Here is a 26,977-nt window from a genome sequence, read left to right as displayed (position 1 = left end):
TCCTCCAAACCCTTTGTCCTCCATCTAAGTATGTGGCTTGGATTTTGCACTGTTAATGACATCCCCCATTTTGGTTATTGCAAGGGCCTTAACCAGCACGGTGGGAGTCAAATAAGTGGAGTAGATATAAATGCTCTTGAAGGAGGGATACAGTCTGTGTAAGTTTTCCAATCTAAGGTCTTTTGTAAAATCCCCTGCTCTTTAAATGTGGCAATAAACTGGCTGTAGCCTCTACTGGACTGCTTTGATTGACAGACCATCTGCTGCAAGTTAGAAGGAAAAGTAGCATCTCATTGTGTAGTTCCTAAAGAGTTCTTTGTCAACATTTCCTGATGGATTATTATTATGTCATATATACTGGTCTGAGTTTCAGAAGCTAGGGCTTCCAAGTTCACAGTTTTATTGACAGTCTAAGAAGGCTTTTGAAGGATTAGCTATCTTTGATGTGGGGGGGAATTCTCTGGCCTTTCATGCCGGCAAGATTCTTGAGTTTTAATCCTTTTATCATTCGTATTAGAGTATTAGATTGTTAGAATTTCTTTTCATCTCCATATGGCCTCTGAGATCTGCCTATGGCAGATAGTGGGTGAGTGGCCATGGAGGTGGGATGGAGGGTATGAAGTGCTTTTGAGGTGGGTGGGGGGCATGTGTTGGCATTGAAATGATGTAACTGATACGAAGGACCAAGGGGGTTGACGGGGGCATGAGTTAGCATAAAGTTGGCATGGTGGGTATGAGGGGTCAGAGATAGTGGGTGAGGGTTAAGAGGGTGTGATGGATGAAGGCTAGAGGTCCAATAGCTTCTGAAACAAGTGGGCAGAAGCCCAAGGAACTGAGGTGGGCCTTCTAATCAGGCCGCCTTGGTACTCGCCCACCCCTATGGAAATCAATGCTCTGCTTCCAGGGTCAGCAGCCATGACTCCATCCTGGACCCACCTTCCTTAGAGCTAGAATTGTGCAATTTCAGGTACTTTTTATCAGGGCGAGTCTGGTGAGTCACGAATTTCCCCGATTTGAACTACTGGCCTTGGTAGAAAAGATTTAGCCTTTGTCTTCTATTCCAGATTTATTTAATTAACTGCATTAAAATCCCCCAGCTGCTATCATGGAATAGGATCTTTCAGAAGGTGGGATTTGCTATCTTGCCATTCAAAGAATCAATGGGGAATTCATCCCCACCAATCATGTCAACCCTGCTACTATTGAACGCTCCAAGGAATGTTAATTAGCTGGAGGCAGAACTCCCGCCTTTCACTCTGACAGAAGTCCCACCTCAGAGACCTGCTTGCTAATCTGATTGGCCGGCAGCTCTGTACTGCCAGTGGCAGCAAGCAGTCCCCAGATTCTAAGCTCAATAGTCCAGCAATGGGAGGGGGGAGAGGAGGTGGAGGTGGAGGTCTTGATGGAGAGACTAGGGCACAGAAAGGATGACCTTAGGGTCATCTCTTGCACACCCCCAACCGTCCTGAGGCTGGACTGGAATGGCCATTCAGTAGAAAGTGATTGGTCGCTTTATTACAGGCCTAACTTTGCTGAGAGCAGAGGAGCTACCCTAAGCCTCACCCGCCAATTCCATAACATTGCAGACAGGTTTTGGGCAGGCAGGAGGGTGGGAATTCGGTGGGCCCAACAACCTGCAGGGGACTGAGAAATTCTGCCCCTGCAGCTAGATTGTTAGTCTAGACCACTGGATTACTTGTCCATTTTCCAGGAGCATCTTGCTTCCCCTAAAATGCATCAATGCAAGTGGCTCAACTATTCCTTGTGGTATGGACTTCCACATACTAACCACTCTGTGGTGTCAGTTCTTTGAATTCTTTCTTCAATAAATATCTCACGGTTGTCAGGATTTGCTTCAGGTGAAATTTGTCAAAAAGAGAAAACCTGTTTTATTTTTAAAGGGTGAAGATCCATTTGACCTACTTGCAGGAACACTTCCATCAGAAGCACCGGACGATTCAGGTCCAAAATACACTGGTCCCCCAGTGAAGGTACAAATGAAATTTGTCTCCTCATACTTTCAGACTTTGAATAAATTTGTTATTACTGCATCATATGTTACTTTTATGTTTCTCTGTTCCAGTTCTAATAGAACTATCTAGCTAGTCCCTGCCCTTTCCCCCTAACCCTGTATTTTCTCCCTTTTTAACTTTAGTCCTTAATAGGTGTCATTGGAAATGCATCTGCTTTTTCAGATGAACCAAAAAGATTTCATGGCACTATTTAATCACAGGAGTTTCAGTTTGTAAAGAAGAATAACGTGAATGTATTGACTTGATTTATTTTTGTCTCTTGTATTAGTATACAGTGAAAAGTATTGAAAAGCTCCTGCTCTAGCATGCGTACTAAAATTATCCTTCCTTTTCGTTTCATAACTCCCACCATTCCTAACTTGTTAATGGATTTTTTCTAATGGAAAATATGAAATTTAATGGATGCGTGAGGCTAGTGGCAGAAGAGATGATGAATGATTTCAAAAGGAAGCTGGATGAACAGTTGAGGGAAATAAACTTGCAGGGCCTTGGTGGTAAAGCTGGGGAATATAACTGATTGGATTGAACTCAAGTGGGTCAAATTGTTTCTTCCTGTACCATAATGACTCTACATCCAGATTTCTTTGTGTTGGCAGTGACACTTACTGCTGCCTGACAGTTACCCAGGTTATGGTAAAATCCCAGCAGAGAGGATAGGCAATTGGCACAGTAACTTGTGCAATGCCACCTAATTTCGCACCCACCCACCCACTTGCCCGTCTGCTTCTGTTGGGGGAGGGGGGTGTGCGCAGGGTGGGGCTGGAGCGGTGTAATTTGGGGGAGGGAGTTGTGGGGGTGCAAGGCATTTAACATTTGAACCTATGTTTCTTTGTGGCTAGTTGGGATATCACCATTGGTGATGTTTATTTTATTGTCTACTCAGCATGGTTTTAAGGGAACTCTGCTTTGGTGGTTTTGTAACCTTTTTTTAAAATAAAAGTGCAACTGGAGTGACCAGTTGCAAATTGATCAGCAATGCAAAGAACCAGGAGCAAAATCTGTGCTGTACGATATTATGCATCATTTATAAGGCTATAGGCACCATTCCACTAATAAACCTCAATGATAAAAGCATTTCTCTGCAGTTTGTCTTTTGTGAATGCAATATCTCACCAACCAGTCATTAGCCTTGATGGATATTTTGCAGCAGCTTATTTAGCCTGTGGAAGTCTTCTCATTAGATAATGAAATCCTTGGTTTAAAATGTGTATGGCTGTGAAGACTCAGATGTGAGTAGCACATACTAGAAATGAAGGCACCTATTACCTTCAATCTTTAACCAAATCAATCCTTTGGCAGCTTCTTGCGACTCGGGCAAATGACTGAGTGTTCCTTCCCCTATTCATTATGTTACAATCTCCACTGAGGGAAATGGTAAGACAGATTCACTAAATGAGCCCCAAAGGAAGAAATTACCAGCAAGGTTTCACTTTCAGTAACTTGTATTTTAACGCAAATCAAACTGATGAGTTCAACTTCTTTGAGAAAGCTTGAATTAAATAGCAGTGGACTGCATGGAGTATCTTCCAGCTTTTCTTCATTGCCACTGCTATCAATTACTATAGGTTTTTATAGGGAGTTTGTCCAGAACCTTCAATTGTTTCCCACATGTTGACTTAACTCAACCAACTCTATTAGTTGACAGAAGCAAAGTGTATGTATATTGAACCTTAATATTGATTTACATTTTATTTCTTATACGTTCAGGAATCAGATGCTACTAAGAAGAAGGCTGAACGAGTGGGAGAAAAGGAAGAATCTATACCCCCTGATTACAGATTTAAAGAGCAACCTGATCCTAAGGTTTGGGCAGACAACTGATTTGAGCCAAGTCAATAATTATTTTAATAATTTTGTATTTTCAAAATTTGTCTATGTACAGAACACCTAGACAAATTTCTACAGTAATGTTTCAAAATGCACTTAGGTAATTTTGTTGGAATAATAGAAATAATGCTGATATCCTGCATCGCAAGGAATCTTGACAGCGATAACAAAATAAAACACAATATTCCTCTGCACTAATTAATCCTGCTACACAATAACTGTATAGAAACATAGAAACATAGAAAAACTACAGCACAAACAGGCCCTTCGGCCCACAAGTTGTGCCGAACACATCCCTACCTTCTAGACCTACCTATAACCCTCCATCCTATTAAGCTCCATGTACTCATCCAGGAGTCTCTTAAAAGACCCTGTCGAGTTCGCCTCCACCACCACTGACGGCAGCCGATTCCACTTGCCCACCACCCTCTGTGTGAAAAACTTACCCCTAACATCTCCCCTGTACCTACCCCCCAGCACCTTAAACCTGTGTCCTCTCGTAGCAGACATTTCCACCCTGGGAAAAAGCCTCTGAGAGTCCACCCGATCTATGCCTCTCAACATCATATACACCTCTATTAGGTCTCCTCTCATCCTTCGTCTCTCCAAGGAGAAAAGACCGAGCTCCCTCAGCCTATCCTCATAAGGCATGCCACTCAATCCAGGCAACATCCTTGTAAATCTCCTCTGCACCCTTTCAATCTTTTCCACATCCTTTTATGCATTTGCAATTCAATTTATTAATCCAGTGAGGTTCACATGACATCATGCATCAATGTTCTCTACAATTTTGTTGCTGTTTAATTCTGTTATCCCAAGAAGAACCTGATCACGTTTGTTTCTTGTTACAGGGTAAAGATAAAGCAACCTCTTCCTCCACCGGTCCAGGAACAAAACCAAAGGCAACGGAGAAGGTTTAATTTTACTTATTCTTGAAAGAGGATTTGATTCTCTACAATAAAACTCTTCACGACACCACTCCATAAGACAGTGATATTTATGCTATTATTACAATAAAGGCAGTGGTTGCTGTTTTTATAAAGCATACTACTTAATGACAAGCTGGAATCAGTAATTAATACTCCAGTTGTTGCCCAAGATTGAAGGATCTCACATTCACAGAAAATGAAGAGTGTCAGTGACCTCCTTCATTTTGTTGGGTAAAAAAGATCAGAGAAATATATTAAGTATTTGGAACATGAAGAATGACAAAGATGAGTAAAAGAAATTTACCTTGTCATAAACTCATTCCCATTACATCACCCACCACCAGAGCATTTTCTTTGTTTTAATTTTGATTTGATTTGATTTATTATTGTCACATGTATTAAGACACAGTGAAAAGTATTGTTTCTTGCACGCTATACAGACAAAGCATACCATTCATAGAGAAGGAAACGAGAGAGTGTAGAATGTAGTGTTACAGTCATAGCTAGGGTGTAGAGAAAGATCAACTTAATGCGAGGTAAGTCCATTCAAAAGTCTGACAGCAGCAGGGAAGAAGCTGTTCTTGAGTGGGTTGGTACGTGACCTCAGACTTTTGTACCTTTTTCCCGAAGGAAGAAGGTGGAAGAGAGAATGCCCGGGCTGCGTGGCGTCCTTAATTATGCTGGCTGCTTTGCCGAGGCAGCGGGAAGTGTAGACAGAGTCAATGGATGGGAGGCTGGTTTGCGTGATGGATTGGGCTACATTCACGACCTTTTGTAGTTCCTTGTGGTCTTGGGCAAAGCAGGAGCCATACCAAGCTGTGAGACAGCCAGAAAGAATGCTTTCTATGGTGCATCTGTAAAACTTTGTGAGAGTCGTAGCTGACATGCCAAATTTCCTTAGTCTTTTGCGAAAGTAGAGGCGTTGGTGGGCTTTCTTAACTAAAGCATGGGGAGACCAGGACAGGTTGTTGGTGATCTGGACACCGAAAAACTTGGAGCTTATGTTTAACAGTCAGAATTAAAAAGATTTGAAAATAGTAGTCATAATTTCTCCACAAATGCCAGAGTCCATATCCTGTAAATTTAATAATTAAGCTTTGTTCTATTTAGAGGAAATGGCATCTCATTGCTTCACTTTTGTGCAGAGATGCTGACTGTATATTTGCATTTTGGAGCTCACTGCTTTACTATGTGATTCCAAATGCCAAAATTGAGTTTTGTGGACACATAAGGTTCAGTTCTAACTGAACACTGCAGAAGGACAGAACTGCAAGAGATGCATAAAAACATGCAAGTATGCAAATTAGGAGCAGGAATAGGCCATTTGGACCCTCGAGCCTGGCTGCTCCGTCATTCAATAAGATCATGGTTGACATAATTGCGGCCTGAGCTTCACTTTCTGCCTACCCGCGATAACCTTAAGTGTCCCTATCAATCAAGAATCCATCGACCTCTGCCTTGAAAATATTCATTAACCCTGCTGCATATCCTCTTTGTGAAAGAGAGTTTCAAAGAGTCATGAGTGAAAATGTTTCTTCTCGATTCCATCTTAAATGGGTGACCCTTGGCTAGGATTCTTCCAAAAAAATTCTAAATGCTGAATTCGTGTAAAAACTGGAGTAAATCCCACAGGGTTTTTTTAGCGGGATTTTCAAAATGAACCTCCCACACTCTCTGCATCACAGAGAGCCCTAGCGTCAATCATGCTGAAAATGGACAGAGCCTATTCCCCCTGGAGAGGCTGGCAGCATAGTGCTGAGTGGGCCACTGCGCATGCGCCGATCTCCGTTATGACAGATCGGCGCATGCGCAGTAGCCCTGCACTGCTGGTCTCCTGATCGCCAACCCCACAACACCGGCCATGCAACACTGCCCCCCTCCCCATCCCGCCACCCACCACCCAATTGCTGGCCTTCCAGATATCTCCAGGTCAGCTCCACCCCTATGTCCCTTTGCAAGTCTCTTTCATGTTCTAGGCATGGGATTGACAGAGTCTACTTTTCACTTTCTCTGGGTAACATGGCATCTGAGAATTTAAAGGATAGGAAGGATAAATTGTGCAGTTAATGGTCATTGTTGCAAATGAAGTTTTTTCTTAACCAACAAAAACAGAAAATGCTGGAAAAATCTCAGCAGGTCTGACAGCATCTGTGGAGGGAGAATAGAGCCAATGTTTCATGTCTGGATGACCTTCCTTCAGAGCTAAGAGCAAAGAAAATCAGAAAAGATTTATACTTTGAAGGTGGGAGGGGGGAGTGCTGTAATAGAACAAAGGGAATGTAAATGAGGATAAAGAAGTCTGGGAGAGGTGGTAAAAGTGTCCATTAAAAGTGATCAGAATGCGTGCTTCGCTCCTGAGGATTTGAAATCTTTGTATCTGAATTCTATTGAGATGGTTTATTGTGTTGTTACTACAGAGTATGACGGAAGGTGATATCCTGGACTCTCTGTCAGCAGACTTCATCCAAAGTTCTCCAGCTCCAGTTTCTAAATGCTCAGCTCCGACCTCTCGCGCTGCAGCTCCGCCGACTGTGCAGAAGGAGGTATGTCTCCAATCTTAAACTGTTAGGTTGTGTATGTTGCTAATTCTTCGGACCACTGCCTGATTCTGGTTTTGCAATCTGCCTAATCCAAGCAAATGGAATAAGGAAACATAAAGGTTAGATTTTGACTTGTGCAGTCACGTGAAATGAGTGGTAGAAATTAATTATCCTCTTCTACATTTTTCACAACTTTTATTTCTGCTGATTTCGATTTTTTTATTCTCCCATCACGGCATATCTTCCCATAGGACTCTTCCTTATTTTCTCTTCCAAGTTATTTTTGAGGCCAAAATTTAATGAGAAATGTCCCTAACCTTGGCCTGAATGTTGCGCTCATTGGGCATGAAGTGACCACTTGTCTGCTTCTGCCCGCAAATGGCAGAACAACATGTTTTCACGCAGGATAGCCTAGTAAGTGCAGGCCAGTGTGAAATACAGCCAGGCATAGGTGCAGCACTGCCAGCTCAGGTGGGAGTGTGGCAAGCGTTGTGTCGAATGGTGACCTGTGGAAGGTATAAAATGAGCCCAGGCAGGTCACTGAAGACTGCCAGAAGTTCGGGTGATTTCATAGAATCCCAACAGTGCAGAAGGAGACCATTTGGCCCATCGAGTCTGCACCGACAACAATCCCACCCAGGCCCTATCCCCGTTACCCAACACATTTACCCTGCTAATCCCCCTGACACTAAGGGGCAATTTAGCATGGCCAATCCACCTAACCCACACAGTTTTGGTGGATCCTAATGGAGCTACTGTTGAGAGAGTGGAAAGTCTGGCATAAGTATTGGCCACAGCACCCAGTGGGCAGAGCAGGCAGGATGCCAATGCTGGTGGCAATCTGCCCCATGATTTTCCAACGACTGCCTAGTGGAAGCAATGAGTTCCTGTTGTGAAATACTCATGCCACAGGATGGCAGGTGGGGTTATCCCGTCAGACAAAGAAAGCCTGGATGCAGGTACCTGTCCAGATGAGTGAGCATGATGTGGTGTGCTGCACATGGACCCAGTACCACAAAACGCTTATTGATCTTCTGCGCTGCACAAGGGTGAATATCAGCTTCGTACGGAACTGAGTATAGATGTCCTGGAGGGTTGGCAGAAGTCATGGTGCTCTGGGGTATGAGCTGCATTGTGCCAATTGGCACATACTTATGTGCCTGGCAAGGGTGGGAGATGTTGGCACTTATATGCAGAGGAGAGTGAGGAGTGCCGATGTGATGAGAACCTCAAGCTGCCTCTCCGGTCAGTGGGAGCGGGGAGGCAGGGAGTCATGAGGCTGGAATGGTGCTGCAGGTAGAGGATGGTGTAATGAATGCACCTGTTTACCTTCAAGGGGAAATAAACCATAAGGGCTGGAGTGCACATGAATGTGTGATGGGGTGATCAACAGCCTGACCCTGTCCAGGTTTTGATCATGAATGCCCTGGACATAGAGTGTGAGTGAGAAGCAAGGTTGACAGGCCTCTGAGAGGCAGGAGTCTCAGAGGACAGGAAGAGTGTAGTGGGCAGATCAGATTCAGAGTGTGCAAGAAGGGTAGGGTCATGCCATTGTCAATGATAAGTTCAAATCCTGAGTACCTGTCACTAGGATACTCAGTGCCTCAGTGAGGAACATGTCCATTTTGGAAAAGAGCCATCATGTTTGCACAGATGTTCGTAACCATAGAACCATAGAAAATGTTCGTAACCATAGAAAATTACAACTCAGAAACAGGCCTTTTGGCACTTCTTGTCTGTGCCGAACCATTTTTTGCCTAGTCCCACTGACCTGCACTTGGACCATATCCCTCCACACCCCTCTCATCCATGAACCCATCCAAGTTTTTCTTAAATGTTAAAAGTTTACCACTTTATCCGGCAGCTCATTCCACACTCCCACCACTCTCTGCATGAAGAAGCCCCCCCTAATATTTCCTTTAAACTTTTCTCCTTTCACCCTTAACCCATGCCCTCTGGTTTTTTTCTCCCCTAGCCTCAGTGGAAAAAGCCTGCTTGCATTCACTCTATCTATACCCATCAAAATCATATGCACCTCTATCAAATCTCCCCTCATTCTTCTACGCTCCAGGGAATAAAATCCCAACCTATTCAATCTCTCTCTGTAACTCAGCTTCTCAAGTCCCAGCAACATCATTGTGAACCTTCTCTGCACTCTTTCAACCTTATTTACATCCTTCCTGTAACTAGGTGACCAAAACTGTACACAATACTCTAAATTCAGCCTCACCAATACCTTATATAACCATACCATAACACTCCAACTTTTATACTCGATACTCCGATTTATAAAGGCCAATGTACCAAAGGCACTCTTTACGACCCTATCCACCTGTGACGTCACTTTTAAGGAATTCTGTACCTGTATTCCCAGATCCCTCTGTTCAACTGCACTCTTCAGAGTCCTACCATTTACCCTGTACGTTCTACTTTGGTTTGTCCTTCCAAAGTGCAATATCTCACACTTGTCTGTGTTAAATTCCATTTGCCATTTTTCAGCCCATTTTTCTAGTTGGTCCAAATCCCTCTCCAAGCTTTGAAAACCTTCCTCACTGTCCACTACACCTCCAATCTTTGTATCATCAGCAAATCTGCTGATCCAATTTACCACATTATCATCCAGATCATTGATATAGATGACAAACAACAATGGACCCAACACCGATCCCTGCGGCACACCACTAGTCACAGGCCTCCACTCAGAGAAGCAATCCTCCACAACCACTCTCTGGCTTCTTCCATTGAGCCAGTGTCTAATCCAATTTACTACCTCCCCATGTATACCCAGCGACTGAACCTTCCTAACTAACCTCCCATGAGGGACCTTGTCAAAGGCCTTGCTGAAATCCAGGTAGACAACATCCACCGCCTTCCCTTCATCCACTTTCCTGGTAACCTCCTCGAAAAACTCTAATAGATTGGTCAAACATGACCTACCACGCACAAAGCCATGTTGACTCTCCCTAATAAGTCCCTGTCTATCCAAATATTTGTAGATCCTATCCCTTATCACACCTTCCAGTAACTGACATGTTCGATTTCTCACTCAGAAGCACGATCCTCCCCACACATGGCTGACCCTGAGGACCCCCCTCCCGGTACCTGAGGAGGAACCGCCAAGCGATACATCTCATCCATTCTCTGCACCAAGCACCAGTGCAGATACAGGCTATAACAGTCTAACCATGTGGCATAATGATGCCACGATATCCTTAGAGAGGCGGAGTTCCCTGTGGCACTGGATCTCAGACATGTTGAGGTCGCTGGATCACTGCCTGTACACTCTGGCAGCAAGATAGCCATCCACCTCGCTCTCATAGAATCATAGAATCCCTACAGAGCAGAAGGAGGCCATTCGACCCATTGAGTCTGCACCAACCACAATCCCACCCAGGCCCTATTCCCGTAACACCACATATTTACCCTGCTAATTGCCCTGACACTAGGGTCAATTTGGCATGGCCGATCAACCTAACCCGCACATCTTTGGACTGTGGGAGGAAACCGGAGCACCCAGAGGAAAGGCACGCAGACATGGGGAGAATGTGCAAACTTCATACAGTCACCCGAGGCGGGAATTGAACCCGGGTCCCTGGCGCTGTGAGGCAGCAGTGCTAACCACTGTGCCACCGTGCTCTCCCTGCTCGTCCTTTAACCCTGTGCTCGCACCTCCTCTCCCACAGGTCTCTCCCTCAACACTGCTTGTGGGCACCAGGCCTCTTCTCCCTTCTGCCCCTCTTCCTCTTCAGAGGAGATGCTCCCAGCAGAGTGCACAATCCCCATTGGCTCAGATGTAGATGACAGTGCCCCGAGCATTGAAGGCTGCACTCGGTATAAATACTCCAATGCAGTTAACAAAACAATAGGGTCCTCAGAACAAGTATAAGAAAGCAAATACTTCAGAAGGAAACAGAGGAGAAGGTGTGAAATCTGAAGACTAAAACAACTGCAAACTCTTGCCTGAACTCCTGGCAACTTCCAAAGCCAATGCTTCAGCCCCCTTTTATCCAACCGTTGAATGAGAAAAGCAAAATTATGGGATGGCTGCCTGCCCATGTTTCCCATGCAACACCCGAAAAATCACAGGGGCCATGTAAAATTGGAGTCACATACACTTTCAATTGCTTTAAGTGTCAATGGGTGCACAACAAACTCCCACGCCTACCCACCGACTGTAATATTGCGCAAGTGGGCAATGATGTCAGAGCGTGCGTACGACATCATCACATGCGATTTAACGTTCTTCCAGGTCAGAAGTGAGCCAAAATTAAAAGGTAAAATTCTGGCCCCTGATTTAGTTAACCAGGCATCTTCAGTTCATTGCAAAGAGGTGTACCGCATGGAGCAAATAACAACATGCTGACTGTTCCCCTTCCTTTCAGATTAGTCAACTGGTGAGCTGTTTCTTAAGTGTAACAGGGATCTTAAAGATTTTGCTGTTGCATTGAATCTCTCATTTCATTTATGTTTTCAGTTGATATAATGCCATACTTGAGGTTTTACAAGAACGGTGATTGAAATTAAATTGTAGAAACTTGAAGCAGTTGAATACAAACACGTGAACAGGAAATAACAATTGAAATGTTCTTTTCTTATGTACAAAGGCACCTCTGAAAGCTTCGACAGCTGCCTCGGTTTCTGCAAGTCAGAGTGGTATTGAGGTAAGGGATAAAAGAATAAAGTGTGATATATAGAAATTCCTGCTTATAGTTGAAACATGTGTTTTGCATTTGTATCAATTCTTATTAGCTCACTGAAACTATGTTGCATTGTGTTCATATATTTGCTGGAAATATTGTTGCACGATATTGAATATTGAAGTCACTGTTTCCTAGCGTGGGAAATGGGCAAAGAAAAAGCAGCCATGTAGGAGAACTCACACCAGTAAACAATGCTCCTCTGTGCCCCCCAGCATCATTCTCCAATATACAACATAAAAACTGGCAGTGAGGATGAAGTGCTGCTAGTCACCTGGATGAAGAAATTTACTGAGAAAAGTCAGGCACAGCAAAGTTAAAAAAGAAGCTTTTCACATGTGCTCCGGACCGAATGGGCTGGGTGGATTTGAATAACGATAATCTGCCGCACATCACTTATTGAGCTGGGGTTGTTAAGTAAAAGGCTGAAGCTCGCATTGTTGTTTCATGTGAAAGAAATATCAAGGTAGTTGCAGGTTGTGAAGTGTGCATATGGGAAACCGCCATTAACAGAGCAAATAGTGGCGATTTTCGGCATTGTGGAACCCTTGGATGAAAATGTGGAGTAGAGAAGCTCCTATACTGAGGGTTTTGTCTATATTGTGCAGACAAACAAAATGACTGAAGGTATTAGGGTGCCCACTTTCAGCCAGGCTTACTTTACAGATGAATGTGGACAAGCAGTCACAGGAACCTCTGACAATTAAGACTTTTCCATTACTGAAGATTGCTGTTTGGTATCACACCAGCTCCTGCAGTGTTTCAAAGGGCAATGGGTCAGATCCTGAGTGGACTGAGAAAAGTCCAGTGTTATCTGGATGATATCCTAGTCACTGAAAGAGACAAAAAGGAACATCTTCAGAATCTGAACTCTCCAGAGATTGGAAGACTATGGTCTGAGAGTCTGCAAGGACAAGTGTGAGTTCTTCCACTTCTCTGCTAAGTATTTCGGGCATGTGATTGATGCCATGAGCCTTCACAAATCTCCCTCAAAGATTAAGGTTATTACAGAGGTGCCTGCACCAGAATATTAAACAGCTGTGTTCCTTCCTCGGATTGTTGAATTATTACAGAAGATTTGTTCCAAACTTGACAACCGTTCTGAAACCATTACATTAGTTCTTGTGCCAGAACAAGAAGTGGGCGTGGTCAGATCAATGCAAAAGCGTCTTCGTGCAAGTAAAAGAAACGATACTCAAAACTGAAATTCTTACACATTTCGATCCTACTCTGCTCCTACAGTTAGTTTATGATGCATCTCTTTATGGTGTAGGAGGGGTAGTCTCCCACATCATGCTTTGAATCTTGAGTAACTATGCACAGATTGAACGGGAAGCATTAGGGATCATCTTTGGAGTAAAGAAATTCCATCAGTTCCTGCATGGGGGAGAATTTATATTGTTGACAGACCATTGTCCGCTAACTAACATTTTTGGATCACACACGGGAATTCTGTCACTTGCAGCAAGTATAATACAATGATGGGCATTGCTTTTGTTTGCATGTACTTACACTATTAGGTACTGACAGTCAAGCCTACATTGTAATGCGGATGGACTTTCAAAATTGCCATTGCCAGATAATTTCTCAAACTGCTCAAGTGGGAATATCTTCTACTTTGAACAAGTAATCAACGCACCTATCACTTCTCGACAAGTGAGGAAGCATGCTCAAAACCATCTGATACACCCAGAAGTGGTGGATATAGTATCGCGAGGAAGAACCTCAGGATCAACACCAAACCTGAAGCCGTAGTACTGCAGGAGATTAGAGATTTGAGTTCAATCAGGATTTCTTCTATGGGGGCTGAGAGTGATCATTCCGCTACCATTGAGAAAGCATGTGTTAGAGGCCATGAAAGGCCATTGTGAAATCGTATCCATGAAGGAAACAGCAAGAAGTTACTTCTGGTGCCTGGGATTGGGTGTGGAAATTGAAGAGAAAGATAGAACATGTTGTCCTTGTTCGAAGGTAAGAAACCTGCCACCCTTAACACCGTGGCATCCTGGGAATGGCCTGAAGAGGCTTCGCAACGAGTGCACGTGGAGTTTGCAGGACCTTTGAAGGACATATGCTTTTAGTTAAAGTTGATGCTCACACAAAGTGGCCAGAGGTCGCTGTGATTAAATTTACTTCATCGGAAGAGACTGTCGAGATGCTAGAAGTAGTTAGTTGGTTTGGATTCCCTGAACAACTGGCAAGCGATAACAGACCCCAATTTGTCTCTCAAGAATTTGAAAGTTTCTTCCAGGAGAATGGTATTCAACATATTAGGTCCACACTGTATCAACTTGCTCCCAATAGATGAGCAGAATGTTTCATCCAAACCATGAAACATACCTTGAGAGCAACCAGGGAACAAGGTTTGCTGATCAAACGTTTTATCAATTTCCAACTAATGTATAGGAATACCGCACAATCCATGACCAAGACCTCTCCTGCATTACTAATGGTGAAGAGACAAATACGATCGGCATTCGGTCTGTTGAAACCTCCAAAACCTAAAGAGATCGTTCAATGGCAACAGCACAGACAAATGGAATTGCGGGAAAGCAAAGGATAATTTTCCACCAAGGACAAGAAGTTTTGGCTAGGAATTACTCCACAGGAGAGAAATAGGTTCCTGCCACAATCCTTGCACAGACTGGACCTGCCTCTTATACTGTCCAGACCAGAGATGACGTTATCTGGAGGAAACATGCGGACCAGCTGTTGGCTGGAAGAACAGATCCTCTGGAATCGGAACCTGTGGAGAATCCAGGTTTGAACAGACAGCGAGGAATTCTCTGGCCGTTCACACCAGCGAGATTCTCTGGTCCCACTGCAGTGAACGGAGATTTGGCTGAGAGCGAAAGTCTCCAGCCTCGCTTGCAGCGTTGGCAGAGCCTGAACCCTCCCAGGACAGACCCATTTACAACCAGTTGAATTTTACAGACGAGACTCGTACCCCATTTCCAACAAGCTTTTGGCTGATACCTTTGAACTTCATTCCCTACAGGATGCCCATTTTGCGCAGGTTTCTATCCCTACCTCAGATCTCATAGGATTCATTATAAATCAGTGTTTCACATTCCCTGTGACTTTGTGCATCCTGAGCCACAGCAATTATCAGTGAGCGATGGTAACTCTTTCTTGTCACTTGTAAGATATTTTGTCTCTTTAAATATTATATCTCTCCCTACTTAGTCTGCACATCACCAGCAATGATTTTTCCTCCTGTGACCTTCCATCTTTACAGCAGCATTCTGAGATTCCACCCCGTCCCCTTCTATTCCTGTCTTTATTCCTGGTGAAATTACCCATGAACAATGGACTAACTCGAGGAAACTCAGTTTACCTGTCACCCAACAGGGGACATATGACTTTTGGGCTGGGGGTGAATCCAGTGGGTGCAGGGGACACACAAAGGAAGTGCCCCCTCCCCCTGGTGGAGTAAAAGCTGCTGGGTTTCTCACTTGGTGTGGGCAGTGGGTCATTCCTGCTACAAGTAAAATGATGGTGGGTATAGGATGAGACACTGAAGTGACCATTAAAAGATTAGAATTAGGGTGTGATTTTGAGATTAGAAATGTTGCATTGACCAAGTGCATTTGATTGCTCTGTGATCAATTGCATTGATTTTGAGGACCACTTCAAGTTGAAAGTATACCCCATTCCTCCTTAGTGTGGCGGGACTCCAGAACATAATCATCTTAATATTCAGTGCTGTTAAGATGTTAATAAAGTAAAATGTATCAAATAACAGGTTAAGGACACATTTTGAATAAAAGATGTATTGATGACCTGCTGAAATGCTGTTGATTATCCTCTGATCAATTGCACTCCTTTTGCAGAATGCCTAAAATTGAAATTCTTCCACTCCCCACCCACCAAAGCTTCCAGACACTGGAACATTTCAACTTCATAGAAACATAGGGCCCAATTTTACCATTTTCATTCTAAGTGCTGAATCTGGGCGCAATTCAGATCCAACGTGGAAATCTGCTTTCAGGTGCCCCGATACACACTTAGCCTGAAAAAACAATCGTGAGTCTGAATTGCGCTGTGGGCGAGGCTTAGCGCGCCCGAAATGATCAGAGCTCTGAACTGCACACGCGCAGTTAGAAAAAAAAATTGAAAATCGCGCTGCTGTCACACCGCTCCCAGGCAGCAAAAAGCGGATAAAGTGGCCCGGGAGCGATGGTCCCCACAGACATCAGCCTCACCCCTACAACATAACTGTCCCCCTTATTCACCCCCGCCCCCACTACCCAGACCAATCGCAACCTCCTGCCCCCTTTCCCCACCGATCACCCACAGAGTGGTAGCAGACCCCCCCCTGCCCTTGCCCCCCGCACAAGAGATCCATCTGGCCCAACCTCCACCACCCCCCCCACAAACCCAGAGAATGATCGGGCCTCCACCCCCCAGCAGAGAATGGTCAGGCCTCCCCCCCACCAAGAGAATGATCTGGCCTCCCCCCCCCCCCCACCTCCCCTCACAGAGAATGATCAGACCTCTTTCCCCCCCCCCCTCCCAAGAGAATGATGGGGCCTCCCATCCCCTCATCACCCCAGGGATTGATCAGGCTCCGTCTCCCCCAGAGAATGTTCGGGCTTCCCCGCCCTCCCACCTCCCAGAGAATGATCGGGCTTCCCTGCCGTCCCACCTCCCAGAGAATGATCGGGCCTCACCGCCCGCCCCCCCCCCCCCCCCCCACCACCTCCCAGAGAAAGATCGGGACTCCCCGCCCCCCCCCCCCCCCCCCACCCCACCCCTCAGAGAATGATCGGGCCGACCCCCGACCCCCCAGAGAAAGTTGGGGCCTCCCACCCCCACCTTACCCCCCCACCAGACGACAATCTGACCTGCCTCCTCCTCCTCTTCCGCCCCCCCCCCCCCACCACCAGAAAATGATCAGCCTGCACCCCCCCCTCCCCAAGCCACCTGCGAATGATCTGGCCCGCCTCCCCCCTCACCACCGATCTGAGTCAGAGAGCCGTTGGAAGCTCTGAACCTACCTCTTCAGAAGCTGGAGCACCCGATTCAGACCTTTGCCGAGCATGTCTGTTTCACGCCGAATCTGGATGCGCGAACGCGATGGTAAAGGGGGAAATGCTGGTAAAGTTGGGCGGGTAGTTCATTAATTCAATTTAAATGCATGCAAATGCATTTAAATCACCGTTGCACCTGTTTCGGTCGTGAATCAGATCGTGGCCATTCCCGGGCCTCGGTAAAATGGCCATCTGCACGGACCCAGGCGCGGATCGCGTTAATGGCCTCACGCACAACTTTACCACATTTTTGCGCCCAAAAATGGTCGCAACGCAATGGTAAAATCGGGCCCATAGAAAATAGGTGCACGAGTAGGCCATTCGGCCCCTCAAGCCTCAACATTGGTATGGCGTTAATGAAGTAAAATACAACAAATAATGGACTTGCTTCATTAACAGCTTCATCTCTGCAGTATTTGTTGTACTACAGCTTCTAAAACAATTAGATCTAGGATTCACAAATTGGTGAAAAGGCAAGCTATAATTATCTTACTTCTCACACCCAATGTCAAGGCTTCTCGCCAAGAACTGGAAGTTGAACAAGTACTCATTATGATTAAGCAGTTACTTGGGTTCTCCTTTCAGTAAATATTTCAATTTACGTGTGTCAGAAAATTAATACGTGTTTTATATCTCTAAAGGATGAAGATCCATTTGACCTGCTAGCAGATAGCCTGTCAACTGAAGCACCGGACAATTCAGCCCCCAAATACACAGGCCCTGAAGTGAAGGTACAAATTCAATTTGTCTCCTGATGCATTCAATCTTTAAAGATTTCTAGTAAACCACCCCATATATTGGTCAGTTTCTTGGCCGGGGTTAATATACATCTGGACATTTGGAATCAGCCTGTTGATAAAGCTGTGCTGCCTCCAGTCCATTGCGATCAATGTGTCACAGTAAAAGTAATGCTGCCTCTAACAAAATAACTGCCTGATCTCCAGAGGTGGTTCTCCAACAGGATCCCTGACTGTCTCAGGGCCAGCACAGTAAGAAGTCTCACAACACCAGGTTGAAGTCCAACACCAGGTTAAAATCAAGGACATACATATAGACACAGACTCAATGGGAAGGCTGCAGAGATTGGGAAACTTGCCAAACCAGTTTGTGTGCGAGTGCCTGTAGCCTTTGTGTCTTTGAACTTGCTAGGTTGCCAGGGAGAGAATGTCACTGTCTTCACCTCTGCCTCTCCTCAAATAATATAATACCAGGCATCTGTTGGAAGTATGAACTTTCTTCTGATGCTTCGGTCTGGAATACTTTGAGTTGGTTTCTCCTTCTATTTAGATGGTGATTTGATGAAGCTATATATATTACTGCTGGATTCAATGTGAGACTCTCCCTCCTTCAATCTAAAGAGGTAGCAAGGTAGCTCTCTCTCTGCAGCCTTCCCATTGAGTCTGTGTCTATGTATGCCCTGTTTGTGAACACAACTCTTCACTCAGCTGAGGAAGGAGCAACACTCCGAAAGCTTGTGCTACCAAATAAACCTGTTGGACTTTAACCTGATGTTGTGAGACTTCTTACTGTGCTTACCCCAGTCCAACGCTGGCATCTCCACATCATGTCTCAGGGCCTGCAGACTTTGTGCCGCCCCTGTGTAGGAGAGGGAGATGGGGGGGAGGTAGAGGGATTCATGGACTCGATTCAAGAGCAAGGAAAATCTGTAAATATCCAGGGATTGCACTATAACTAACTCAACCTGCATCAACAAACCAAAAGAGGTGAACCCATCACATCATTTGGAATGATCTTTGACATGGCTTTGGCTGCTCTGAGGAAGCTTCGTAGTATGTTAGGACATGACCTTAAAAGGAGGAACCAATTGACAACAAGGAAAGGGCTGTGGGATACCTGCCTAACAGGGAGAAAGCTGGTGAATGGTGACACATTCCGCGAAAGGGCTCAGGGTAGTTTCTCCTGGTTCTTTCTCCTCCTTTGCTAATCAAACCAGGAACCAGACTGGAATGGGAAAGAGTAGAAATATTGTGGAAAAGGGTATGTAAGCTTGTAGTTACATTGATAGAAATGTAATACTGTTATCTCCCTTTAATTGAGTGTCTGCCACGTTGCATACACCTTGCAGGGCTGTCATAATCTCCAGGCATAGCTCCATTCATAGCAACCCATATCAACTGGTATAGATGTTTACGAGCACTGTATAAAGATGAATTTTCAGTACAATTAAATAATTACCTAACTATTCCGTTCTATGAATGATTCTATGAAGCATTGAATATGAATAGGGAACCCTAATATTTATGTGAACTTTATCTTTCACGTTTTCAGGAATCAGATGTTACTAAGACGAAGGTTGAACGAATGGGAGAAAAAGAAGAATCTATACCTCCTGATTACAGATTTAAAGAGCAGCCTGATCCTAAGGTTTGTTCCAGCCAATAATTGTTCTGCTACATTCAAAATATGTCTAATGTATAGAACAACTGGAAATAGTTTTCAATGGTCTACTGCAAAAATAAATTGCAATAGTCGGTTTGCAGTAGAAATCACCCTGAAAACATCGGTCACGCTGAATCTGGCAGTACATTGCAAAAGGTAACTTACTGAATTCTTCAGTCAGTACACACCTCTATCCTCTATTGTTTGATCCAGCTATATTTTAAGTAGATGCTGTGGTTATTTAACTTATTTAACTGGATGTGTATACATCACATTATCATTTGACTGAGTTCTCTTGAGGATGCTGAAATATTTTATTACATTTGTGTTGTTACTGTAGCAGCAATTTTCAAATTTAAATCATTCTGAGGCATGTGAGAGGAATCTGATCATTTTTTTTATAACAGGATAAAAGTAAAGTGGTCTCTTCCTCCACTGGTCCAGGAGCAAAGCCAAAGGTCACAGAGAAGGTAAAGCTCAAATTATGTTTATTTTGACGGAGCATTTGGTTCTGTATGATACAGTTCTTCAGAGAACTCCATTCCATAATACAATAAGGGCATAAATGCCGTTGATTTAAGGTAATGGTGGACATTTGCTAGCAGATACCACTTAACATCATGCCAGGTTAGGATCAGCAGTGATACTCCAGCTATTGCCCAAGGTAGGGGAACCCCACACTCTCATTTGGTAAGCTTTGGAAATTTCAAAAATGGTGAATGTATCTGACCTCCTTCCTAGTTTGGGGCAGGAGGATAAGAGAACTTGGATCAGAAAAGGAAATTTAGCTCAGCAGAAAATCATTCCCATCACTTCTCCTCCCCACTGCTAACATAACATTTGAGACCCTAAAGGAGGAAAGCATAAATTCTGGACTTAAAAGGCAATTGTCACTAAAGGAATTTTTGTGTTATGCTTTTGCACTGAGAAATTAGTGCTTTGTATCTGTGTTCCTGAAATATCTTTGAGATGGATTAACCACATTTATTGTATTGATACTACAGAGTCTGACAGAAGGTGACGTCCTGGATTCTCTGTCAGCAGACTTTGTCCACAGCTCTTCAGCTCCAATTTCAAAATGTTCGGCACCGACTTCTCACTCTGCAGCTCCACCATCTATGCAGAAAGAGGTATGAAACGTGGGAAAGAGGAAGTTCATTTAGCCCCGCTGTTCCACCATCCAAGATCATAAACTGTTAGAAACTGAAGGGTGGAATAGGTTAGGAATTCTTAGGGCCAATTCTTGTTTATGCTTTTTTTCAATAATTTTTTAAGGAATGTGGGCGTCACTGGCTAGGCCAGCATTTATTGCCCATCAGTGTTTCTATGATTCTATGACTAGTTGCTCTTGAGAAGGTGGTGGTGAGTTCCTATGGTGTAGCTACATCCACAAAGGCTGTTAGTGAGGGAGTTCCAGGATTTTGACTGAGCAACTGTGAAGGAATGGCGATATATTTCCAAGTCAGCATGGTGTTAAGAATCCCACTGATGTTAGATGTGAGGGTATCCCAAAACCCAAAAGGGTAACTTAGAATGCCAGTTCTTAATTTTTTTATTTTGCAATTTGGTATAATGTGAGGAAAGATATGCAAATCAGTGACTAAAGGTGCAGTCTTGTTGGAATCATCAAAGAAAAGAATGTTTATTAAACTATAAAACACAAAACAAAAAAGGCCACAATATAAGATACAATTGATTTCAGTAATGCCTACTATACATACACAGTATATCTGAGTTAACCCTGTTCCACAGCTATCAACGTTCCTAAACTCTGAGAATGTTCCTTTTTGCAAAACAACACATCATAACGTTGGTAACTTTACCAGCCAAATCCAGCAAATCATACCACACCAAGTTGTATCTTAGGAAGCCATTCCTCTGGTTCAGCATAGTCTCAAAACAGCAGCTTCTCAGCATAGTTTCGGGAGAGCTTCTGTTTCCAGCTGAGTGTGGCTATGATCTTAGTTGCTCATCAGCTGTCCTTCTCTCTCCAGTACAGAACCAACCCTGCCACTGATATGTTGTTTACCCCTTTTGATCTTATCCGATCTAAACAACTCATCTCAGGAGTCATGCTTTTAGCATATAAGTGCGAAATGCATTCTTATGTCTCCACTTTGAACTCTTTTTTCTGACGGAAGAAGGTGGACATTAGTATGTCAACAAAGGTCCCATGCTGCTGGGATTTTAGGTGCCTGTCTGCCTCCTTTGTTTCTGTAATGTTTTTGCATTTTGAGGTCCAGTCCATTTCCCTACCCTTACAGTGTTCCCCCTCGGCAGTGCCAAACTCTGCCCATTCTGGAGGGAAAAATACCTCATCTGACAGTCTTATAACAGGTTGTTCCTGTTGGCGAATTGGGAACTGCCTGGTCCTGCTTCCTCTGCATGTAACATGAAATAATGACAACCACTACCTGGTTAAACCTAACACGCAGTACATGCAGTGTAGATACAATCTGTAGATACAATCAAAGCAAATAGTTCCAAAGTCTATGTTGTAAACTGCCTGGTTTACCAACTGCAGCAAATCACCTTCTCTCACAATATAGTTAACTGGCAAACATTTTCTTAATCTTGATAGTTTTCTCAGACATTTTGCTAGTGTGCTGGTTATCTGATTTCTTTTAAGTCTACAATTGATATAACATCACATTTAAGTTCTTACAAAGAACAAGTAGAAGTGCTTTTGGAAATCTGAAGTACTTGAAATGGCCAAACTGAAATCACAGTTGAAATTTCATTTCCTTCTTGCAAAGGCACCTCTGAAATCTTCGACAGCTGCCTCAGTTTCTGCGAGTAAAAGTGGCGCTAAGGTAAGCAAGAAAATAAGAGTAAAATATGAAAGGTAGGGATTTCTTTTTACAACAAAAATAAGCCATTGGTTACGGCCTAATTTATGGAAAAAGGATTAAAGTGAGGGCGGAATCTAAAACAATCTCCTTCACCCGGGAAAAGGTGCTGGGAAAATTATTTGACCTAAAAGCTGATGAATCCCCAGGACCAGATGACCTGCATGGTAGGGTCTTAAAAGAAGTGGCTGTAGAGATAGTAGAGGTATTGATTATTCATCTTTCGAAGTACCTCTGAATCTGGAAGTGTCCCAGCAGTTTGGAAAGCTTTATTCAAGGAAGGAGGGAGACAGTATGAAACTGTGGGTGAGTTAGCCTTAAATCTGTCAAAGGGAAATTGCTAGAATCTATTACTAAGTAGATTATAGCTGGATACTTGGAGTATCATGGTGTGATCAGGCAGAGTCAACTCGATTTTGTGAATGGGAAATGGTGTTTGGCTAAACAATTAGAATTATTTGAGGGAGTAACAAGCAGGGGTGGATAACGGTGAACCTGTGGATGTGGTGTATTTGGATTTCCAAAAGGCATTTGGTAAGGTGCCGCATCAAAGGTTACTTCACAGGATAAGAGCACATAGTACAAAGGACAACATTCTAACATAAGAAAAGGATTGGTTAGCTAACAGAGAGTAGGGATAAATGGGTCTTTTTCCAGTTGGTGAGCTGTAACTAGTGGAGTGTCACAGGGTTCAGTGCTGGGGCTTCAACTATTTATAATCTATATTAATGACTTGGATGAAGGGACTGAATGTACGGTAGCTGGATTTTCGAATGATTTCAAGGTGGGTAGGAACGTAAGTTCTCAAGAGGAGGTATAAGACTGAATTTTCCGACTGTTCACACTGGCGGGCTCTTCTGGTCATGCGACAGTCCACCTTTGTCGTGGGTTTCATGGTGGCATGGGGTACAATCAAAAGGAAATCCAGGACCAGAAGATCCCACAACCAGCGAATGGTGTGCCGTCTTCTGCTGTGAGAAACACGTCACTGGGAGGCCAGAAACCCCCCCCCACCCACCCCAAGTCCACTGAGTCCACAAAGAGATATAGATTAAGTGAGTGGGCAAAACTTTGGGACATGGAGTAAAATGTGGGGAAAATGTGAACTTTTCCAGTTTGGCAGGAAAATTTGAAAAGCAGAATGTTATTTCAAAAAAAAAGCCAAACTCTGAGCTGCAGAAGGATCTGGGCATCCTGGTACATGAATCACATGTCATAGATTTAGCAAATAATTAGGAAGGCAAATGAAATGTTGGCATTTATTGCAAGGAGAAATTAATATAAAAAGGAAAGTTTTACTGCAGTTGTACAAGGCCTTGATGAGATTGCATCTGGAGTACTGTGTACAGTCTTGCAGGGCAATCTTACCAGAATTTGGCAAAGTGTCAGTTCCAGAGAAACATGCCAGTTTTCTTCCAGATCTTATCACACGCTGTCAAAAAATACTAGCTGGGCATGTTCCACACTGTTATGTAGAGGGGCGTGGCTTAAACATATCGGCAAAGCCTGGCTGCACAGAGATCAGGGTGCCATGTTTAAAGGGCGCCCTGATCATAACAAGATATAATCACCCCCCCATCCCACCATGAAGGCCTCTTGTTGTAAACAAGGTTTGAAAATATGCCTTGGGCCCAATATATGGTGAGGGGGGTGGTTAATAATATGTTAATGTATAGAAACAGGTGTGAACCTGATTACAGCGAGGGGCGGCGAAAATCGGATATCGCGATCTCGCCAGATCTCGCGTTCCCGCCAGCATTCCCGCGAATGGCGAAAGTGACCTCAAGATCCCACCCTTGGTTTCCTTATATGAACAAGGATAAAATTGGATTAGAAGCAGTTCAGAGAAGGTTCGCTCAACTCATTCCTGCATTGAAGAACTTACTTATTAAGAAAGTTTGAACAGAAAGGGGCTATAAGAGGTGATCTTATTTAAACCTATACGATCCTGAAGGCATGAATACTGGAAGGATGTTTCCACTCGTGGCAGAGATTGGAACTAGGGGACAGTTTAAGAATAAAGATGTCTCCCTTTTAAGACCGAGACGAGGAGAATTCTTTCCTCTCATAGGGTTATTAGGCTATGGAATTTCCTTCTCCAGAAAGCCGTGGCGGCTGGGTCATTGAATTTATTCAAGGCTAGGAAGCCAGATTTTTGATAGATAAGGGAGCCATTCGTTATGGGGGCAAACAGGAAAGTGGAGTTGAGACCACACCCAGATCAGCATGATCTCATCGAATGGGATAACACGCCTGAAGGATGAATGGCCCACTCCTCCAAAGTCCTATATTCCTAAATGTTTTAGTTGGTGTTTGTCAGAACTATAAAAATGTCTTATTTTTATAGGGTGAAGATCCATTTGACCTACTTGCAGGAACACTTCCATCAGAAGCACCGGACAATTCAGGTCCAAAATATACTGGTCCCCCAGTGAAGGTACAACTTAAAAATATCTCCTGATACTTTCAGTGCTCGAATAGCTTTGCTGTTCCTGCAACATATGTCAGTTTTTTTGATGGAGCAAATATGTATCTGTAAAGATCTGTAATCAGGCCAAAACAAGTTAAAAATACAAAGGCTGTTTAAATGGAGACATGAAGCCTCCTTTACAGGACCTACCAACTGACCCTCTTCCTGAGAGCAGATTGTCACCTACCTTCTGTTGGGCCTCAGTTGGAACTGCACACATTTGGGTTTGAAGCAAATTGAAATCAGGTTTGAAATTTTGAAAGGTTGCTCCATTCTCTGAACCCAAATCGATCCATTTTTGAGGATTGAACTTATCCTCAATGTCTCTACCTAATGCATCCATCTGCTTTGTTTGAGCTTGGATTGAATAGCATTGAACTGCACACGAACCATCCTCCAGCAACAAGTTATCGACATGGTTGTCAATTGCTAAAGATTTTTACAAGCAGTTTTTTCAGCGGAGTTGAAAAATTCCTAATTGAGCTAATTTCAATTTAGTGAAGCATAGGTTATGGATATTGAACTGTAATACAGGCTATTTATGTAACCTTTAATTCTCACATTTTCAGGAATCAGATGCTACTAAGAAGAAGGCTGAACTGGTTGGAGAAACTGAAGAATCTATACCTCCAGATTACAGATTTAAAGAACAACCTGATCCTAAGGTTTGGTCCACCAACTGATTTGTGTCAAGTCAATAACTGAATACTTCAAAATATATCTAAATACAAGGCAGCTAGAAATATTTCTGCAATGGCTTAATATTTTTTTAAAAACTCATTATGTTGAAGTGGTAGAACTGCTCCTGCTATTACAGGTCATTGGGAAACTTTTTAAAGTAAAGTTTATTTATTAGTCACAAGTAGGCTTACATTAACACTGCAATGAAGTTACTGTGAAAATCCCCTAGTCCCACACTCCGGTGCATGTTCGAGTACACGGAGTTTGGGTATTTATAATGACCAATCCACCTAATCTGCACATCTTTGGACTGTGGGGGGAAACCGGAGCACCCGGAGGAAACGCACAAAGACACGGGGAGAATGTACAAACTCCCCACAGACAGTGACCCAAGCTGAGAATCGAACCCGGATCCCTGGCGCTGTGAGGCAGCAGTGCTAACCACTGTGCCACCGTGCTGCCCCAATCTGATAAAATTGCAAAAGAGCAGTTGCTGAAAAATTATTTGAAAACTGAAATTAGTACGTCAATATGCTGCAGTAATTAGATCTCAAAATAACCAACAAAGCTGTTGGTTAACATTTAGTTTTTTATTTATTCATTCATGGGATGTGGGTATCACTGGCAAGGCCAGCACTTGTTGACCATCCCTAATTGCCCTTGAACTGAGTGGCTTGGCCACTTCGGAAGACAGTTAAGGTTCAACCACATTATTGTGGGTTTGGCGTCATATATAGGTCAGATAAAGTAAGGTTGGCAGAGGTCAAAGAAAGTAAGGATGTCAGATTTCCTCCCTAAAGGACATTACTGAACCAGATGGGGCTTTTTACAACAATCAACAGCTTCATTGTCACCATTACTGAGACTAGCTTTCAACTGCAAATTTATTAGTTGAACTTAAATTTCTAGCTGCCATGGTCAGATTTGAACCCTTTTCCTCAGAGTATTAGCTGATCCTCTGGATTGCCAGTCCAGTGATATTATCACCATGCCACTGTCCCTCCCGCACCACCTGCTGTCCTTGCTCTTCTAGGTAGTAGCGGCTGTGGGTTTGGAATGTGCTGTCAAAGGGGCCTTGGTGCAGTACACCTTGTAGATTGTACACACTGCTGCTACTCTGCATTGGTGGTGGAGGGAGAGAATGATTAAGGTAGTGGATAGGGTGCCAATCAGGCTGCATTATCTTGGATGGTCAGAGAGTCATGCAATCAGAGAAGTATAAAACACAGAAAAAGGCTCTTCAGCCCATCACATTTGCACTAGTCAAAGACAAAACACCCAACTATTCTAATCCCATTTTCCAGCACTTGGCCCATAAACTCGTATGCATTGGCATCGCAAGTACATATCTAAATACTTCTTAAAACTTATGAGGCTCTCTGCCTCCACCAAACTTTCAGGTGGTGAGTTCCAGACCCCCACCACCTTTTGGGTAGAAAGGTTTTTCCTCATATCCTCTCTAAACCTCCAGCCCCTCAACTTAAATCTCTGCCCCCTAGTCATTGATCCCTCCACCAA

The 26,977-nt window shown here is 43.7% G+C and overlaps 1 protein-coding gene across 21 annotated transcripts in view; it reads left to right on the top strand.

The window, feature by feature from the left end:
• The window catches only part of cast (calpastatin), a 196,354-nt gene that overhangs the window by 155,536 nt on the left and 13,841 nt on the right, over nt 1–26,977 (top strand). For 18 of the 21 annotated variants that reach the window (XM_078214745.1, XM_078214739.1, XM_078214740.1 and 15 more), the window contains 12 exons: nt 1,902–1,991; nt 3,741–3,836; nt 4,712–4,774; nt 7,207–7,332; nt 11,934–11,990; nt 17,701–17,790; nt 19,349–19,444; nt 19,867–19,929; nt 20,464–20,589; nt 22,216–22,272; nt 24,656–24,745; nt 25,348–25,443. In XM_078214745.1, the coding sequence (XP_078070871.1) occupies nt 1,902–1,991; nt 3,741–3,836; nt 4,712–4,774; nt 7,207–7,332; nt 11,934–11,990; nt 17,701–17,790; nt 19,349–19,444; nt 19,867–19,929; nt 20,464–20,589; nt 22,216–22,272; nt 24,656–24,745; nt 25,348–25,443 (1,050 nt within the window). The remainder of the gene's footprint in view (nt 1–1,901; nt 1,992–3,740; nt 3,837–4,711; nt 4,775–7,206; nt 7,333–11,933; nt 11,991–17,700; nt 17,791–19,348; nt 19,445–19,866; nt 19,930–20,463; nt 20,590–22,215; nt 22,273–24,655; nt 24,746–25,347; nt 25,444–26,977) is intronic. The other 3 variants (XM_078214751.1, XM_078214752.1, XM_078214755.1) reach the window with 3 other exon arrangements.

This window comes from Mustelus asterias, chromosome 6 (assembly GCF_964213995.1).
Source record: "Mustelus asterias chromosome 6, sMusAst1.hap1.1, whole genome shotgun sequence".
In the NCBI taxonomy this organism is placed as follows: domain Eukaryota; kingdom Metazoa; phylum Chordata; class Chondrichthyes; order Carcharhiniformes; family Triakidae; genus Mustelus; species Mustelus asterias.
The sequence above is the reverse complement of the archived record's forward strand: the minus strand, read 5'-3'. Positions and strand labels throughout refer to the sequence as shown.